This window comes from Batrachochytrium dendrobatidis (assembly GCF_000203795.2).
Source record: "Batrachochytrium dendrobatidis JAM81 unplaced genomic scaffold BATDEscaffold_3, whole genome shotgun sequence".
Classification (NCBI taxonomy): domain Eukaryota; kingdom Fungi; phylum Chytridiomycota; class Chytridiomycetes; order Rhizophydiales; genus Batrachochytrium; species Batrachochytrium dendrobatidis.
The window spans coordinates 77,773-97,832 of NW_006281101.1; the positions used below are offsets into that span (position 1 = coordinate 77,773).

The window sequence follows — 20,060 nt, forward strand, 5'->3', positions numbered from 1 at the left end:
ATGACACATGGGTAACCAACTATTCATAGTCTGAATCAAGTGTGATGATGCAAAACCTCAAATATCTTCAAACTCACTATTCAAAACTCCAGCATCGGCTAGTCTATGCATTCATGTTTATTCTGGCTGTATCTCATTCAAAATGCTGACAAAAACTAAACAAGACTGGTCTCGTAGCATCTTGACTCGAGTGTGTAGATCAAATCATACCACTCGTTGCTTGTGAAAATACCGAAAATTGTGTAATTGGTATTCTAATTCGACAATCTGGCTTGAACAACTGTTGAGCAATCTGTAACTTGGTGTTTCATTTGACAACCCAAGTTCAGCTTTGGAAACATGTCAAGTGCATACTTTTGTAGCAACACTGCATTGCAAAGTACACAACTATCAAGCAACTTGTTCAATCTAGTAGTGATACTGTACAGCATGATACAAGTGTTTAAAATTACTTTCAAGTTGTTGAATGGTTGATCAACACATCAGAGATTCGGCAGTCGTGTAATTGAAATGTGGTATTTCACTGTCGAGTTCAGTTGGCCAAGGTGTGTACTGGATTACTGCAGATACACTCACTGACCAAGATATTCCATGAATATCACAATGACAAATGCCAGATTGTTGTATCGACAATTCGAGCATTACCTATTTACAGATTAGTGCACTGGATCTTGAACAGTAAGCAAAATGTGCAACTCATCACAATCGATACATGGCATGTAAAATATCCATTGTACAATACACCATGTTTTTTTGGCTTGGATGCATATCCACCAATCAATATCAGATGTATGCCAAAACATATCTGTTTATTCAACAATACCATTTTTGTCAATCAGCATAATGCAACATCTTTACCGCCGTGCAAACTCTACCCGCATGGCTTGATCTGGAGTGATTTGACATCCATTTAATACCATTCGTGCTTGATCTGCCTGTGCTGATGATGCATACTCGACAAATGCAATATCTGGTCGACCTGGAACAATCCGCACTTCTTTGAATCCCTCATTTTGTGCAAACAACGTCGATAGCGACTCTTCTGTAACGGATGATGGCAACTGACTGACGAAAAGAATCGCGTTTGTGTCATCTAAATGAAATGCATAAACGCATCAGATATCCGTTTACAGTTTAAAGCGTACTTGAATCCATGCATTCAAGAGTCAACAAGTGCAACTCACCTTCTTCCATTTCCTCCTCATTGTCCTTTAAATGTCGTCCTGTAGTTACTGAATCATATTCATCTCCACGCTGTCGCTTGTGTAGTGTATCATCATCTGATGCATCAGATTCATTACCATTCATTTCTATAGCTGCTGCACGAGATCGCTTCGAGTAACTGCCATCTCGGTTCTTGACTGCATTGGATTTTGTCTTGGCATATGCAATTTGCTGGGTTTCACAAGTGATAATCAAACATGCCAAATAACAGTAACACATTCATGTTAGTCTACAGCCATTCTACTCGACAGTAAGCATTGACAACCAAATCCAGTTGAAATATCAATGCAACATGACGATCTGCAAAACTCTAGTCTTACCATGTTCTTGTCATACAATGGGAATCCCTGCAGTTCTCTCATGGCAACAGTGGCAGCTGGTGCAGTATCAAACACAACAAATGCCTGACCTCTCATTTTCATGGTTTTGAGAGCAACAATATCCAGTACTCGACCATGTTGTGAAAACAAATAGTACAGCGACTCTCTTAGTTCTAATGTAATCACAGCATGTAGAATAAACAGTTTAAAATGTCAGTTGACACTGCAATCATGAGCAGTTGGCAAGTCCAGTCATTTCTCATTCCAGCTAGTAATACTGCTGATTCAATGTACCCTTTTTCCGGATACGGTCGTTTATATTGTTGATGTAGAGCGTCTGTCCAACGGTAATTACTGTTTGAGTAGCTGGAGCAGTCATTCTATACTATCTGGATCCGCAGAGTAAGTTCACCAGTAAAAGTAGTCAACTTTATACTGGAAATCAAGTGTTGGTCAAACTCGGTTGTTTTTAGCATGCAAATTAGAATATCAGCACTTGGACTGCAACTTGAATCAAATTCACCACATCGATATCGTTGCATTTAATGTCAAAAACATCAAGCATGTCTTTAGAAAGTATGAATATACAACACACTTCATCTGCACTACACATGTATCAGGAATGGATGCCTGGTGTCATTTCATATCTCGAGTCGTGTCCAGATGTGACTGACCTCAAGATAGCAGCGTATCCACCATGTCCGCACGCACTGGTGTCGCGATGGACTTGTACTCATGGACAAACCGTATTGACACTACCACCCGATCTGGTTCAGTTTTTGAAATGTTCTGATGGATTGCTTTTTACATGGAATGTAGAGATTGAGCATTCAAGTCGCATATTGGGTAGAATGCATATCAAATCACTGGTCGATATGATTCAAACAAATGCACGACTCGGCAAGTGTAATGCATACAATCACATCATGTGTATACGAATACCGAGTGTGTCCAACTATAAGCTATGAATATTGAAACCATTGGATAGTATTTGCTTGACATTGACACTGATAGTCAAATAGTATTGTGATCATATACATGCAACAAGTTTACATATTCAACATGTTGGTGTTGGCTGTATCAATGTGACTATATTCCAAGAACTGATACGGACACGATTAAAAATCAAGTATAATGGTAAAACTGGACCGGAAATGTTGAATCTATCATAATATTCAACCATTTCAAGCAATAAAATCAATGAGTCGAGTTGGATTCAGGTGGTGCATTGGCATTCAATTACCATGCATAGTATGTACACAGATCCGTTGTAATTGATTTGTATCAGCAAACAGCCTGAAGCATATCGGTTTGACGGTACTGGTGATTGTTCCAATCGCCACTGTATGATTGGATGGGTATAATGCTGAATAAAGTCCATGTTGCAGCAACTGTTCAGAATAAATGGCATCATATAATCACAATGTCTGATGGTTGATTAAAACAATTGTAAATGTTTTGATATTCAAGATTTTCCAATCCTTGTTTGATTCTAGACATCGTATCATTTCACAAAGCTATAAATTTACTAATTAAACACGGTTTGTCAACTGTTCGACAGTAATGTCGCGAGGTATGGCTTCATATTATTGATTATGGAATCCTTTCAACAATTACCTTGGTGTAATGGAAAATGACTTTGTGCGGTAAGAGATTCCAGGCACTGAGCAAGAATTGAACATGTCTAATCGAGTCAGTTTCTAGTAGGAAAGCACGACATATTTAAGCATTGTTTATTCCAAAGCAAGAGGCAGTGATTGCAGGATAAATTGAGCTTCATTTTACGTGAATACGACTATAAACTCTTCTTATTTCACCAGCCATCATTTAAACTGGTTCATATTGACTGCTATTACTTTGATTTATTTTAATCGTGCATTATCGACTCATGAAGCAAAAGTATCATGTGGATATCAATACTCTTGACTCTTTACCTGCCTTGGGTCACAATTCTCTTGTCTTGCCATGTATTTCCACTAAACCAGCACCACCATCAACAGCCCATCCATTAAAACATACACCAAATTTATACAACACTCGTCGTATCCATCAACAATCCACCAGCTGGTCTCGGTGGTTACTCACTGTGGTTACCATAAGGGCATTGACTATTTCTGCTCTTCAGATCGCATTTTTATATTTGCTATCAGTATCGTTGAATATCCAATTTGGAACTGCTTTTTCGCAAGGTGCTGGAATGACCATCATCTATTCATTTGTATTTATTACATATGAATGCTACAATGTCTTTTTGATTATGGATGCAGTCAAAAAGCTAAATACTCCTCAAACCGTTGGTGTCACTTTCTTGATGTCGATTATTGGTTTGTACTCTGCATTGCGTAAGTCGTTTGATTTTAAAATTTAGGAGCCAAGTCAATGCATTTATTTTTGGCCAAATCATTGCTTTCATTAAACTATGCATGGTTTGGTCAAGCCAATACCAAACATACAACTATTATATCTTCTCGAGCACCAAACTAATCACCAATTGTATTTGATTTAGAATTACAACAAATCAATTGGTTGGAATCGTGTACTTTGCGATGGAGGGATGCAACTGTACTTGGATCAACGAATGCATCATTGGCAACACAATCAGTTGTTGATGAATTTGGAACAGATTTGCTTTGTGCATCGCCCAGTTACATAACAGCATCTACAACACAGTTTACTCAAGTTTCGCTTCACAATCAGCAAAACATGAGATTTCCAGTATTGAATGGACTAAATGATGTGCATAATGCAATGAATCGAAAATTGGGACATAACAGCAAGATAATCATTATTTCGGCCATGTGCGTTGTAGCAGTAATAGTATTTGATGCGTTGCAAATCACACTGGCTTACAAGATCTATAAAGTTCAAGGATGGGATGTTTTGAGACAGCATGGTGCAAGCATTCAAGTGCAATGCAAGTAGCCTAATTATTTTAAAACTTGAAATCAACAATTTGATTGTAAACCCAAACCGATCAGCAGCGGATATATTCATATTTTTACCATGTTAACTTTAATTTAGCAATACTACTACGGTATAAACTTTTTAGCATGATGTATCGACTTAAACTGTTTTTCATGGTATGCAACGTAATACAAATATCAGGAGCCATCCTCATACTCACGACATTTTCGACAGAATTCACAATACTTGTGCGTGATCCGATTGAAACTTCAAGACTGTTGAACATTTTACCACTTTGGGGAACGATTACAGCTTTACAGATCATGTTGTATAGTATGACTACATATATGTATTGTTTCCCGAGTGTAAAAATACTCCAGTGCGTTTTATTGCTGACGTTGGCAAACATACTGGGGTTGGGATATCTCACCATTGTCATTTGGTCGTTTCCCATGCTTGTGATTGTGCAATTCTGGTTTACATTTGCATGTGAGTAGTATTGAAAATAGTAAAGTCAAGCTCATACATGTGAGCTAATATAAAGCTGATTTGAGTAGCGTCAGGAGTAGTAATGCTAGATATAGTTTTGTTTGTTGTTGCAGCACAGGCTCTTGTATATGGGGATGTTGATCGTGGATTAAAGCATGTGATGCATTCCCAATCACAAGTGTTTCCAGAACAGCGTATGATATTGGAGTAGAATGAATGGTTGCATACATACAAGTTTATTTTTGGCAATCCTGACACTTGCGAGCCCGTTTATTTCAAATCAACTGTATTCGCGTAACAAAATGTAATAAATCACCAGTCTCATAAAACGATAGTTTTGGCCAAATTAACCGAGTATTGTGCCATGTAAAATTCTTGAAAAGCCCACACGGGTCTTGGTCACTCTTGAATAAGAGTGCTCAAAGCAATATTCACATACAGCTGCAGTACATTGCATATTGAAACAGTCGAGTCCAATTTCAGGATTACAATATTTGGATATGACCCTATAATGCAGGGTTATTAAAAAAAGGATTACGGTTTAAATCCATAGTTTTATTATAATGAACATTGAATTGAGAATATCGAGTTGATTTCTGTCAAATATTAACGACTTGCAAAGCAAAACAGTGAAAATCACTGCAAAATAAGTGCTTCATTTACGTGAATACAATTGCAAGAGCTCAGATTTGGTATTGAAGCGAGCTTGGACAAACTGGAACCATTAACCCAATGAACGATAATCGACTGCTGTTGGCTTTGCTGACTCGGATTTCTGACAAGGTATCCCGTATTACTATTGTTATTTAGCAAGACTTTGTTGGGTTAAATCCATAGTTGAATGTAATCCACACTGTGGGCGTATCTTGATGTGAATGGCGATAAGCCTGTAAATACACCTTCAATGATTATTACAGATGCATTATTCAAACACTGTAAATCCTAGTTTCTTGGCAAGTTTTGACTCTGGAATCGAACATCACAATGCTGTCATGAATGACAACTTTTAAAACTCGATTCTTGAAATCTGTCAATATAGCAGTTCTGATGTGCTTGCAATTTACTAGTCCTGATATGTGGGAATACTGCAAAGCCAGATGAATTGAACTGTTGAATTCAATTATAAATTCAATGATGAATATCGCCATAGTCATGGCTGGTTCTATGATGTTCAATCTGCATGCTGCTGCATTTGCATAAATTGAATCTCAGGGTTTGGCATTCACTAGTGCAAAATGCTACTGTTGGATCGTTCAAATTAACACAGCTCTGCTAATTGTAGTTGCCAGTGGCTTCGGGTCTGTCACTGTCGTTCCTATCGTCGGATCCCATCTTCATTCAAAACATTTCTTGGGTATATGAGCTTGCTCCATGGAAAATTCATGATATTATCAAAGGTCTAATTGGTACTCTAGACAATATCATAAAAGTAAGTGTAATTGGATTGCATAGCTAGTGGGTTTTGTGGGTCACTATTCAAGTACTGTAGATTCAAACTGGCAGTTTATCAAATTCAACAGGAATTCAAACTGCTTTTTAATGCATATTTTGCTATTGTTTTTGTAGACCGAAGATCATGCGATTGCAAGCCAAAACTCTCAACTGTCCTATCTTGCTTCCCAATCTCAGCTTATTATATTGAAAATTATTGCCAACTGTCTTGCTCGTTCATGGTCACTCCATCGCCAAAATACTGCAAAGAAATCTCAACCTTCTTCTTCTGTCACATCGATTCCAAATATGATTGCATTGGGCCATGATAAATTGAGATACACTGAAAGCTCCCAGAGTACTGAAATGCTCGAATTTAATCGATCTCCATTGCTTCGTAGCAAATTGTCTGTTCGCAATACTGGAAATTCCAACGCGAATCCTTCATTTTCTCAGTTCTCTTCAATGGGCAGCACATCTCATCTTGCATCACCCCAGTATTTGGAGGGGAAATCAACTGTAGACAATCTTGTTGATCCTCCTCGTTTTGACGAGCCCACTGCTATCCTACTACTTGACCAGGCTTTGAGGTTCTATCAAACACCCATGGCTAATATCAATCTGGACACATACTCTCATTCGTCTGTGTCGGCTAATTCACAATTTAGCAACATGGAGTCTTCATTTGAAAAATTTGGAAATATTTCTTCTCGGATTGGTTTGTCGAGTTTTTTCAAATCTCTTCCATTGCGCATGTCGGATGAAGTTGTTATTCAATCTCTCCTATCTCTCCAATCTCTTGATGCTGAAAGCATCGAATTTGAGCTAGAGCGTACTGCAGCTTTGGTCATTTACTATTTGTCTGCTTCAAACTGGGGAATTATTTTGGCAAGACTAAAAAGCAAAATATCGTCATTTTATTCAAATCCGTCTGGTGCTGGTGGCATGATGTCTCATATGAGCGGATCAAAAGGTGACACGGGGGATATCAATTTGGCAGATTTAAGGATGCTGGAGTGCTGCAATTTGGATATTAACCGACTATCAACTGCGCTTGCTGGTAAGTGTTTTAAATCTAAATCTACTGTCTTGAGATGTATTGCTAACTTTATGGTTTTTGCATTTAGAAATCACGCCACATTTAAAGATTTTTCATAAAAAGGCCATGGCTGTTGCAGTGGTAGGTGTACGACGAGCTATTTGGAATTGGATCGAGGCTTTTCCTATTGAATTTGCCAGTCTTTTACAAAGTCGGAAAAATCTTGACGGACATCCTGAAGTACTGTTTGATTTCCTACACGTGAATGCTGACTCGAGCAGAAAAAAGAATCTTTATTGGCCCACTCAAACTATACTTCTTTTGCTTTCTGCCGAGGATTTGTTTGCATATACCAACACTGGCTCGTCGGGTGCTTCTCTTGCAAAAAAAATACAATTTTTGGAAAGCCTAAAAAAGGCAGTCAAGTCGAGCAGAAGTTACGACACTGCTGTGTTATGCTACACCGATCTGTGCAAAGCAGCCACGTTTGCTAGTAAATCCGATGGTGCATCCTTGCGTATTCTTGTTGGATCATTTGAAACTGAGCTCAAGGAAAAACTGTTTGATCCGCTACGCTCTATTTCATTGTCCGTAGAAGATGGTGGCACAATCGATGAAGATTTACTTGCAGAATGTCTGACATCCTTATTCAAGCTCAATCCGCTTAATACTTTGCGAAGCGTATACCCTGTGCTAGTTGAACCTGGCGTTCCGCCGCTATACCGTATATTGTTTATGAAGAGCTGTGCCAATTTAGTTGCTGATACTGCCCCGCTTCCATGGAACCCTCCAATCGATGTTGCACTTGCTGACTACATTCGTCATTTGTTTTTGGAATATGTTGGACGAGATAAACATGGTGATGTCAAAGCTTATCGTCAGTTTCTCAAAGTCCAACGCGACCGCCGTATGCGCAAGATGCAGGCAGAGGAAACAGAGCGCTCTGAAATTATTTTAAACGCTTTACAATGTTGGGGAGCCAGTCCCACGCTTGCTATTGTTCGTGACACTTCAGTAATTACCCCTGATGAATTGCTCACCATGATGCAAGCCATTACTGCATGTTTACTTGATCCTATGGAGGCTATTCGAAATGCTGCATCTCAGGCTCTTCTCCGGCTTTTTGACCCGCAGTTTATCAGTCATTGGGATGGATGTCGACCTGACTGGAGATTTGATTCTGACACGCACGCACCTACTGAATTGAGTATGCGAATTTTTTGGCGCACAAGTTCAGCTGTTATGCTTTCTATTGCTCGCCAACTTCTCGATATTCACGCACAAACAGATATTGACGTGGATATTGTGCTTGAAATTGTTTCTCTTCTTTGCGATTTGCTATTTTCACGCAACCAGTTTTTGAAACTCAGACAAGACAGCATAGCTTCATCCTTTGGCTGCGCTATTCAAGAACGATTTGCTGCAAGTGTATCCATGGAGATCTCACTACTGTTTTTGATTTGCTCGCCTGAACAAGCCGTTTTTAGGGTTGCTACAGTCTGCTTCCAGCGGCTTGTGGAAGAAGCAGAAATTACTGGCGAAGCAAATGATTTACTCACTCTTGGTGGTGCTGGTGATACGGTGCCTTGGTTAAATGCAAGTATTGGAAATCTTACAAACAATACAGAATCTGCGGCTGGTCCAAAAACAAGCAGTGCGTCTTTATTGCCAGGAAATGCATTTTTTCAGCCATCAGCGACTGCCACGGCTGTTGGATTCATGCCTGTATTTCCCATCGTTCTTAATTTAGCAGTGTATCGCGGTCTTTCAAACTTATTTGATGGCTCCCACTCAGAAAAAAATATTCTTATTATGGGTAACAAGGCTCAACAAAAAGCGCTGCGTAAGATACTGCAGTTAACTGAAAGGCCCACACCAGGAAACCTTGGCGCTTGGGAGGAGGTATATCGTCGATGGCATATTTTATCCCAGAATATTCTTAAAATGAATATACCCATCAGTTCTCCCATCAACACGGGTGGGCTTACTGGACCAGGTGATAAACTGATTTCAGCAAAACTCAACATAGACGACGAAGAGGAATCGGTCAAGATTGGAAGGTATGCCAGACTGAAGGGATCCATTCGTGTCGGAAATGAGTACACAAGTACTGGTATGCCTGGATCAACTGGTACCAATCAAGGTATAAGAAGTGGTTCAGACCTGTTGTTTGGGATTGGCGAGGACCAAGCTGAATGGCACAATTATACTGGGTTTCTATGCTCACTGGGAAATGTCTGTCTTTTGGCAAGCCAGCAGGTTATTTCAACTTCTGTAAATCCTTCAAGCGGAGCAAACATTCTTGGCAATGGAGTCTCTAGCTTTGCTCCAGCTGCATCTTCTCCTAGCAGCTCATTACAGCCTTCTACCAACGCGCCATCTAACCCACAGACAGTTGGGTTGGCTTCCCCAAGTACTTTTTCCGGTAGCCATTCTGGTGGATTGGATAGAATACTAACACTTAACAAGTCGCAAATGATTTCTGCTCAACCTGCTCGTGTGTCGAGTCTTCTTGGATCTGCAGAGAAACCCAAATTGAATTCGGTGGTTTCATCTGATGACACACCAGTGCAACCAAACTCTTTGGCATTTGGCAATGCTTTTTCAGATTCGAATTCGGCCCAAGCAGAATCTCTTGCTGCCATCAACTGGGGAACGTCAGTCAACTCTCAACTCACAGTGTCATACAGCCGTGCAAAGCAAACTGTTGAGCGGTTTGTGCGTGAACTTGTCGAGTTGATGATACACACAGGTCCAGTGATTCGAGATACTGTTCGCGAGTTGCTAGCCACAGAAGCATCTGGCGGGCTTTATGCAATTTTATTCATGTATTTTGAGCGATCTTTGACAAGCATTTTTTCTACTGGTGCACAGGACATATGCTCGGAGCGAAACGTTATTCTTATTGAAACAATTGTAATCATTACGCGATCAGTGCTAGATCGATCTGAAGATCTCTACAGTGAAAACTCTGGAGCAGGTGAGACGGGCACTCTGTCTTCTGCTGTACAGTTATCACTCTACTCCATTGATTTTGCTTGGATCATTATCCACTTGGCAAAGTTTGTAAACCGTATGGCAATAGTACCCTCACAGGCTTTATCTGCCACGCGTATCAAGATCCGTATTTGCCAGCTGTTGGAGCATCTTCATCAACGTCGGGGCACTGTTGGCATCAAACAGGATGTGCTGTTTAGAAACCATATGGTGCAGGTACTTTTGGAATGGAACTCTGAATTTAGTATCAAAACTAGTGATCAAAGTCAGCACCAGCCAATGCAGATGGCTGAGGGTATGATGAAGATCAATGCAGAGCTGGATGGCATGACGATAATGGCCATTGTGTCACTTTTGGATGGTCTTCCATTAGTTCCTGTCAACGAATCCAACGGTGTTTTGATTGAGACTGATGATGACGAGGAAAACAATGCCAAATCAAAACTGTTTTCAACCAATCTGACATTTTTCCTCAAGGTATTGCAAACATGTAAAGTTGTAGAGGGCATAGATTCGGTTCGGCAGCAGATATCACCAGAGCTTCGAATTCTGATCAACAAGTCCAAGGAAAGCGCACAGCATTTGAGTCTTTTAAAGGATAACACAATTCTTGCCTTGTCAAATTTAATCTCTGCAAATATCAAGGCTGGACTAAAGTATTCCTTGTCCATTGCATACTACGATGATACCAAGACACGCGCTGCTTTTATGCACGTATTGGCAAATATTCTTGATGGAGGCAGTGTTTCTGGGCTACTTAATGGCGAATGGCATGATAACAAGTACACCAAACTGTTGGAATTACTTACAGATGACGAGTTGGCTATTGTACTCACGCTCTGTGATGTTACCTCGTCCAATGACATTGATGATATTGCAACTGCTTTACTGGATATTTTTGAAAAGTTTGGCAAAGCTTCCAAGTTGATATCTACAGTGATCGAGGACGAAATTCAGCACACGGACGTTGCTGCCGGAATTTTTCGAAGAAATAGTATTGCAACAAAATTATTGACGCTGTATGCCCGTAATGAAGCGCAAGACTTTTTGTATGTTACTCTTAGGCCAATTATTCGTACTCTATCAGAGATGAACCCACCCTTGTCATTTGAAATTGATCCATCAAGAGTAGACCAAGGCGAAAATCTCTCGACCAACATGTCGAATCTCCGATCTGTCACTCAAGACTTTTTGACCAACATCTTTGGCAATGTAGCACATTTTCCTGTCAAGCTGAGACTTATTTGTGCCAAGGTATCAGAATCGGTTACAAGCAAATTTCCAAGTGCTGGACTTTTGGGCGTAGGAGCTTTTGTGTTTTTGCGATTTATTTGTCCCGCTATTGTTGCACCAGAAGCCCATAATCTTACACGCACACCTATTCACCAAAAGGAACTGCGGCGTGGTTTGATTCTTATAACAAAAGTTGTGCAAAATTTGGCCAATTGTGTCTTGTTTGGCGCAAAGGAAGCTTTTATGATCAGTCTCAATGGACTATTAGAGACCAATCAAGATGCAGTTCGTGCATTCTTGTCCGAGATATCTACATCTGTATCACCAGATCGGTCCATTGATGATCTTGCAATTGCTGTTCAAACTGAAGAGCTTACTGCGCGTGCTGTTGTTCTTCACAGACAGCTGGAAAATTACTACACCAAGATGGAGCGATCAGTCACCACAAGTGTTGTAGAGAGTCAGTCCATTCCTAATGTGAGCAAGTATGGCACATTTAGAGGAGGGAAGCATTTTAGTCTTTCGGGAGTACTTGAAACAGAGTCTTGTGGAGATGACAATGGGTCTGTGGATGATTTGAACGGACCGCTGGCAATTAATACCAGGATGTCATCATTGGAAATACTAGCCCCGCATACTATTTCAGGTGTTGGCGGTAGTCCTAATTTGAAAAAAGCTGCTCTGGATCAGTTATCGATTATTTTGGCACAACTAGGGCCTGCACCTCTGATTTCAGATACCATTGTGTTCAAGGGAGCGACTGGGGGTCACTTGCGCAACGGATCGATTTCAGAATCGGGTCATTTGGAACTTATGCCTAAAGATGCATCAACCAGGTCAAACACAAGCAAAGCATTGCAAGAATTCATGCGCCGTCAAGCTGCACTTCCAACCAAGCCATCCGTAGTAAAGTATGTTAAAGAACAACGTGTATTTTACGAGTCTGGTACATCCATTGATGGGCGACCTGTGCTTTACTTTATTGTTTGCAAAGTCCAACCTGAATCGATTGATATGAGCATGCTCATTCACGTTCTTATTGAGCAATGTGCAAACCTAATCACAAAGCCTTTTGATCTGCTTGTTGATTTATCATTTGCTGGCCGAGAGCATCAGTGGCAATTGGAGACCTTGCATACGCTTGAAAAGATGTTCCCCATAGAGGCTAGACAAAATCTACACACAATCTTTTTTTTGCATGCCAACACTTACTTTAAGGTTATGGCAAAGCACGCACCACGACTGTTGCATAGTCGGATGGCCAAACGAACTGTATTTTGCTCGAGTATCAAGGATCTATACGAGTTTATTGCCAAGGAGAAACTGCATCTTCCAAAAACTACTTTGAATATATATGACCATGAGTTGACCACATTCACGCAGACTCAGGTGCATCTATTCAAGGGATCATCGATTGGAGTGACGTTGTCTATTTCACAAAGTGTGTTGATTTTGCTCATGGCAAAAAAACAGGAGCTTATGGGCTTGCAACCTCCTATTGTTGATATTTTTCATGTGTCGGATATTCGCGATGTTGGCGTGTCTTGTACTGATCCCAAGAATAGCGATACAGAGTTTTACGTCAAGTTTCACGAAAAGCACGGAACGGTCAATACTATGCAAACAGGAAATGCCACAATCATTTACTTGTCTTCACCAAGAAGAGATACGATTTTGCAAGTATTGAGGTCAGCTGTTGCTCGGTTCCAGCTGTCTAGACCACCCGTTAATGCTGACGAACGGAATGTGTCACCACGCGATTTGCCTGGAACCTTGTTGAATATTGCTTTTTTGAATCTGTGCAGTGAGGAGCCTGCTCTTCGTGTTGCTAGCTACGATCTCCTCTGTGCGATTGTAAATGGATTTGGGTTCAATGCTGGTGTACACCTCCACAGCACCAAAGGGCTTGCGATTCCGTTCAACTCGCATCGATTTGTACAGGACATTAGTACGGCTCTTGCAAAATCTGAAATTGCATTGACATTCGAGTTTGTCGCTGAAGGACTTTTAGGATATTCACGTATCAGTCGAGAACTTCAGATGCATATGCTAAACTACATTTTGCCCTGGTTACCTAATTTAGTTGTATACCTTACACCCACTGATTCAATTCAAAGCCCTGCTCAAGTGACAGAGTCCCGCAACAAAGTCATTCAAGTCTTGACATCGTTGATCCATCTTACATTGAAGGAGCGAGAGAATTTTTTAGCAATCCAAACGTATATATGGAGTGTTCTTGGACAACACGAGCTCTTGATACCATTTATCATTGATCTGTTTATTGACACGGCGAAGCAGTTACCATTTGGCGCTAGTGAAACGGAAGTGTTGGCAAATACCCTGATCACTCTTGCGGCACGAAATGGTCATATTGTTGCAGGATTAATTATCAAAGCTCTTAGACAGGCTTTAACATCTACCGCCATCAAACCCCGTACCTCGATTGTTGATCATACAGCATGGCCTCTTGTGCAAGTTCTACTACGATTTGTTCTTATGCTGTCATTTGATGATAAACTGTGTCTTCAACTGTATATTGCGGACCTGTTTCATGCACTTACGTTGGTGGTTGGACTTGGGTCACCGATTCTTCGCCGTACTATTCATGGAATCATTATGAACACCTTGCAAATTTTATTAAGCAGCGCTGGACGAAGCGAAACGAGTATCTCTGGATTGCATGTGGCCTTGGATAAATTCCACGATCCTAAATATGCAAGATTATTTGGGTTATCCACTCAGCATATTTCGTCTACTATGCAGTCTAGCACATCTTTTGGTCGTATTCGACCAGATCAATTTCGTCATTTCATCACTCCTGCATTTGTATTCAACAGTGAAACAGTTCAAGGTGAACTCGTGCGTGACTTGGCTCTTCCTGACATTGATTTCTTTGTCAGCACCTTGATTGATATTGTTTCCTATGGAGCCTCATCGGTGGAAGTCTGTGCCACATGGAAAACCAGGTGGATCTCACTTGCTGCACGATCAGCCTTTGAAGACAATTTTACGGCACAAACTCGTTCATTCATTATGATTGGATCACTGGCAAAAGAAGGATTTGATAGTGATTTACTATATCAAACACTAGTTGCTTTGCGGTCAGCTTTACTTCGGTTTGAGGACAACAAACCGCATTTGGTGCAAAGTGTCGTCATGTGTTTATGCAATTCGCTATATAGTGCGCCTGCTCACGAGCATATTATTGTACCACTGTTTTGGCTAGGCATTGGACTTGTTCAAGTTGGATATATTCCATTTTTCCATAGCGGACTAGATCTCTTGAATGTAGTTTTGCGATTAGTTGAAGAAAACCCCAAACTGCGAGGAACTACGCTCACCAAGATGTTGCTTAATGGTCGTGTGCTGATTCATGAAGAAGCTGTAAAACTCGATCACGAAACACAGATTTATTTTGGCGAATATCTTTCCTTTTCAATTGCCGGTACACTGCTCAAGGGTATTTGCAATCCAGCGCTTAAGCAACGTACAACTAAAGTTTTAAGCATGCTGCTGCAAATGTCATCTGTTCAGTCGGATACTATACATGCATCCAAATCCACCACTGGCGACCCAGCGTTTCCACCGTCCCATGACGCCAAAGCAAACAACTTTGCAAAAGACTCCTTGGGATACGTGATTGCACTTTTACCCACCTCTGAACGACCGGATGCGCTCTTGTCTTTGGCAGGTATTACTAGATATGAAAACGATGGCGACTCTCAAGGGGAAATTGACGATTCAGGCGGATCTGAAGAATTTCTATCGGGTATACAGCAACCTGTTTCAGCCTTTTCTGCAGTTGGTAAAGCAAATGCTATTGGAAATGGCAGCGATAATCTTATTTATGGTGGACCGACTTGGCGTAATCGACTGCTTAAAATGGTACCGTTGGACGATCCTACGGTGTCGGCACTCATGCTTGGACTGTTGCAGGTCTTGCTTCAGGCAAGCGAGTTTGAACCCGAGATGTTGCAGATTTACCGGTTGCTTGCTGCTATTGCATGCCAATCGCCCACGGTGTTTTATCCATTGTAAGTATAGCATGTTGCTTTATAATTCAAATATATTCCAGTGACTCATGGTAGATCTTGAATTTTTGCTATTATTTAGATATGTGCGCCTCATTTCACGACTCTCCAACATTATGCTAACGACCAAGTCGCCACAACTAAGCTACCTTGTTCATGCAATTTTCCAATCCATGGCCACTCACTCTGGCCTTGAGCGCCAAGGACCCCAGTCGACCAACATTGCTATCCAGCCTATTTCTTCTTCACATTTTTCACTCAACCAAGCAGAGGATTTGGGCGATATCATTGGACGTAATGGACTGACTGGACTGCTTACTGCACTTAGTCCTGAGCAGCAATTGTCAAAGATTACAAAAATGCGACGTGTTATGGCTTTATGTGAAATCATCAATTTGATTGACAAGACTGCGTCGTTCTAAATTTTGAAACTCACCTTTATATAGATACTCCACCTTTCCCCTATAGATACTCTTTCCACCCCTCACTGTCATTTTGTCTGAGATTTACAAATTCAACACTGAATATATTGAAAAATATTGAAATGGACTTCAACAATTTCTAAATGCAAAATCTGGCATTAATATCAACCACAATCCAAAAATATGCAACTATAAACAAAGGGTCCAACATAAATATATTCAAGTAAAAAACGCAAGTATCAAATAATAAATGAAAAGTTTGAAATCAATATCAAAACGGTATTCCGAAAAGGCATGCATCTGTTTTTACATCAATGTAAATAGAGACGCATAATCTGTATTACTGGGAATTTCTAGATTAATCATATCTGTTTGGGAATCATTAAAATTAAATTCAGTATTGGACGTTAAACAAGCTTCCAACGCATGCTTGGTATCCATATCCTCTATGGGTTGAGTCTCTGTTGTTGATAAACAAGGAAGCAAAGTTCCAAGTGCGGTGGTTTCGTTTGAAACACAGACTGATGAATCAAGTGCTCCAAACGATGAGACCGGAGTACGGTAATCAGATACTGAATCTGAATCAAAGTGGTTTGTCAATTTGGTAGTATCGGATAAAGACTGGCATGTCCATTCTGGTTTTGTTATCAAGTCTTCAAACTGAAACATACCCAGCATAGGCTGTTTTATAGGCGTTGTTGTTCCAATCATATCTGTTAAAAGTCTGGGTGTGCCTATTGGATCATGCAATGTCGTTGCGGTCGACGTGGTCAATAAACTGTGCTGCGATGTATTTGAATAGGCTGGATCAAGAACAGCATGCGATATTAATGGAGTAGTTGATGCTAATTCAGCACTCGCCAGTCGAAGCTGACTGGATGTTTGTACGAGATCCATATGGTGAGGTTGCAGGATTTGAGTAAGCACTTCTGGGAGAATGGTGGGTGGATTGGCGTACTGCATATTTGGTGTTGTAGTTGTGAATGATGTAAACGGAGATGCAGTCACAAGTTCCATTGGACCAAAATCAGTGTATGCAATCTGCTCACATTGTGATGATATTCTACTCCGTTCAATCTCATTATCTTTGACGGTATGCAACTGTGGTTGTTGACGAGTTTCTTGTTGCAACTGGGAAGACGATTGCTTGAGCTGAACTAAAGGTTTCTCCAGTTGCTTAGATGAAGGTGACTCGGCAGGTGCACCTAATACTTGTTTATTGCTCTGTGCAACAGCACCTTGCGTGTTGGCACCAACCGTTGCAGCCAGCACATGCTCATCATACGCGCCGAGAAAATATTCGTAATACGTGCGCAACGTGAACGACGAGCTTGTCAAAGATTTCCTCAACTTGAGCAAATCGGCTACACGCTTCCATTTACGTTGAATAGTCACCACCTTGTATCCTCCAAGATCAAGAACGGCTATCAAGCATAGTAGAAATAAAATGAATAAACATACAGGTAGTGTCAAGGTTAGTCTAGTCATTTTGCATCCACTACTAATATTACCAACACATACCATGGTATAGTGCCCAGAAATTAAGTGTTTTGCGATCCACGCAAGGAAGTTTGTCAACTCTTCTACCAGCAGCACGAAGAGATGCAAGAATATATACATTAAATTCATGGGAATCTAGTTTTCGACTGCTTTCAGATTTAAATCCATAGTAGTCAGGATCACTGCTCATAGCCTCATCAGAAACCTCGGCAGGTGCTGTTTTGCGTATTTTCTTTGGGCGATGATTGTTATTGTGATTTCTTGCGCTAGAACCCTCATTGGAAATGCCAGCAAGTGTTTGATTGTTGTCCATCAAACCTGCATAGCTTGTTCCATCAACATCGTCAGTGTATCCGTCCATAGAGTTGATCATGCCATGACTAGTCTGATGCTGCATGTTATGCATAGCATATCCATTAAATTTATTATCCAGAGATAAAGAGTCGGTATTAGCGGCCAAATCATGAACGGTAGGTTCGTAATACTCTAAATCAGAGCACAGTGCAGAGTTGGCAGAGAGCGAGTTTGAGCCACGTCGTAAATATGGGTTCTGAACCTTGTCACGCTGATTTAGGCTCAACTCATTCGAGTCCTTCTGGTATCGAGAGGAATCTTGCTGAATAAGTGGACTGTGAATAAAACTGTGCTGCGGATTAGAAGCTGAATGGTGAAGAAAATGGCGGGTCACTGCTGGAATAGACTTGGCTACAGATGAAACAAGAGATGAAGTAGAATTATGGCCTTCTTTTAAAGATACGGCAGGTATGTACGAAACTGGTCCGCGAGGCAAGGTCGGTTTGCATAGCGTATATGGAGTAATGGAAACAGGTGCTGAGATTTGCAAGCCTGATCCGATTGACGCGGCATCTACTCGACCTCCATTTAACATGGATGTTCGAGTGGTTGCAGTCAGCCAATTTGCAGTGGAAGACAGCATGTTAACTGGATGATGGGTATTAGTCGTGGTAAAATTAAATGCTGAAGAGTTGGGATTCATAGTAGAAGGAGTCAAGTTTCCACCATCAGCGAATATAGCCTGGCCAGATGCAGACAGTGGGGCTCTAAAGTCGAATTCAGAATTAAAAGAATGAAGATTATGATTATTTGCAGAGTACGCAGGCATAAGGTGATGTTGCATCTGGGTATGTTGTTGCATCAAAAGTGGGTGCTGTTGCTGCAGCTGATAATTCAAATTTTGCTGAGATGGCAATTGCATATCCGATAGTGGTTCGTGCATAAACAAAAAGTTTACTGGGCCACGATTTTCGTTAAGCTCAATAGCCGACACACTACCAGATTCATACGAGTTGTAACTCGATGGTATTATTCTTTGAGCAGTTCTGGACATGGCCATGCCACTTCCATGCAAAGAATCGTACATGCCTTCTTCTATTAAAGATGAGTTTCCTCCGCCTGGGTGCGCAGTGAAACTTTGTGACAGCTGATGTAAATGATTTTGCTCGTCAAAGCCGTTTTCCAACTTTAAATTCATTTGCTCGCGAGGTTGCTGCAATGGCATTGTCAACGGAGTCAATTTTCTGACCTTTGCTTTGAGTTTGAACAGTGGAGAACGGTCGTCTCTTGCCATTTGTGCAGACAGATGGGCTGAACCAAGCCTTTGACCTGTGGATTAACATCAGAGAACACTGTTAATCTGATGGGCACGAATGTCATTTGTGTAATGGGCGATCAAGGCAGATCTTGTCATATGCTTAAATTACAATGAAGATGAACAAGGGAAAGTAGCATCTCGATAGCATTTCTATGGCATATTCAAGGTGGATTTGAATGTACTCGACACATAGCCGCATCACTTGCAATGGCGCCGACACCCTTTATAATTGATATCAAACACAGTATATAAAAACAAGATGGCAAAAAAGTTTCTTACCATCTACGCCAGCATCTGAATTAGTTGTATTTAACTGCGCAGTAATTGGATGAAATGTAGCCAGCATTATTTTTAAATGAACAAGAGTATCTGGTATACTTGAAGCTGATGCAAACCTGCACGCCTATATGTGTAAAATGGATCTTGGGAATATCTTGCCAACAAGTGCAATGAGGGAAAGCTGCAAACTTAGCAAGGGGTAAGATTCAGTCAAAATCAAAGCTTGAATTGGATTTAAATTGGATTTAGTGTGGAATTGACGGGCGTAGTTGGAGTCAATAAGCAAATAGAATTAGTGTTAATTTGACGAGAAAAGATACTTGCTTCAAGTAAAGGAGGTGGTGCAGTATTGAAATGGCTATTTTAGGCTAGATGAATTGAAACAGGGTTAACCGATACGAAAGGGGGTTTAACAAAATATGACGAGGGGATAAAGTGTATAGAAAGCAGACATATAACCGAGCGGGGCTTGAACTAATTTTCTGTTTGTGGGTGCGGTTGGGTGTGCTGAGCGGGGCTGAAAGCGGAGTAAACCTTGTATACACTAATCGTGTAGTTTGTGGCTGCGAATGGTCCCGC

General features: G+C 40.8%; 4 protein-coding genes across 4 annotated transcripts; 2 read left to right on the forward strand and 2 right to left on the reverse strand.

Moving 5' to 3' along the window:
* Positions 1–854: 854 nt before the first annotated feature.
* On the reverse strand, positions 855–1,923 carry BATDEDRAFT_9954 (uncharacterized protein; the record flags this gene model as incomplete). The annotated part of the gene is made up of 4 exons (XM_006677062.1): positions 855–1,093; positions 1,185–1,395; positions 1,545–1,717; positions 1,839–1,923. 4 exons carry the CDS (start codon positions 1,921–1,923, stop codon positions 855–857), a joined length of 708 nt encoding a protein of 235 aa, XP_006677125.1.
* A 1,509-nt stretch (positions 1,924–3,432) lies between these two features.
* Positions 3,433–5,148, forward strand: BATDEDRAFT_23226 (uncharacterized protein; the record flags this gene model as incomplete). The annotated part of the gene is made up of 4 exons (XM_006677165.1): positions 3,433–3,886; positions 4,051–4,462; positions 4,594–4,937; positions 5,006–5,148. The coding sequence occupies 4 exons, from the start codon at positions 3,433–3,435 to the stop codon at positions 5,146–5,148; spliced, it is 1,353 nt and encodes a 450-aa protein (XP_006677228.1).
* A 521-nt stretch (positions 5,149–5,669) lies between these two features.
* On the forward strand, positions 5,670–16,216 carry BATDEDRAFT_34519 (uncharacterized protein; the record flags this gene model as incomplete). Its single annotated transcript, XM_006677329.1, has 5 exons — positions 5,670–5,720; positions 6,220–6,366; positions 6,504–7,428; positions 7,496–15,671; positions 15,751–16,216. The coding sequence occupies 5 exons, from the start codon at positions 5,670–5,672 to the stop codon at positions 16,088–16,090; spliced, it is 9,639 nt and encodes a 3,212-aa protein (XP_006677392.1). The 3' UTR covers positions 16,091–16,216.
* A 158-nt stretch (positions 16,217–16,374) lies between these two features.
* On the reverse strand, positions 16,375–17,026 carry BATDEDRAFT_36675 (uncharacterized protein). The gene has a single exon (XM_006677393.1). The coding sequence runs from the start codon at positions 16,985–16,987 to the stop codon at positions 16,397–16,399; it is 591 nt and encodes a 196-aa protein (XP_006677456.1). The 5' UTR covers positions 16,988–17,026; the 3' UTR covers positions 16,375–16,396.
* Between the last annotated feature and the right edge of the window lie 3,034 nt (positions 17,027–20,060).

Excerpts from the sequence above, each read along its gene's own strand:
- BATDEDRAFT_36675 (XM_006677393.1), bottom strand. The coding sequence starts at position 16,987 with ATGGATCTCGTACAAACATCCAGTCAGCTTCGACTGGCGAGTGCTGAA.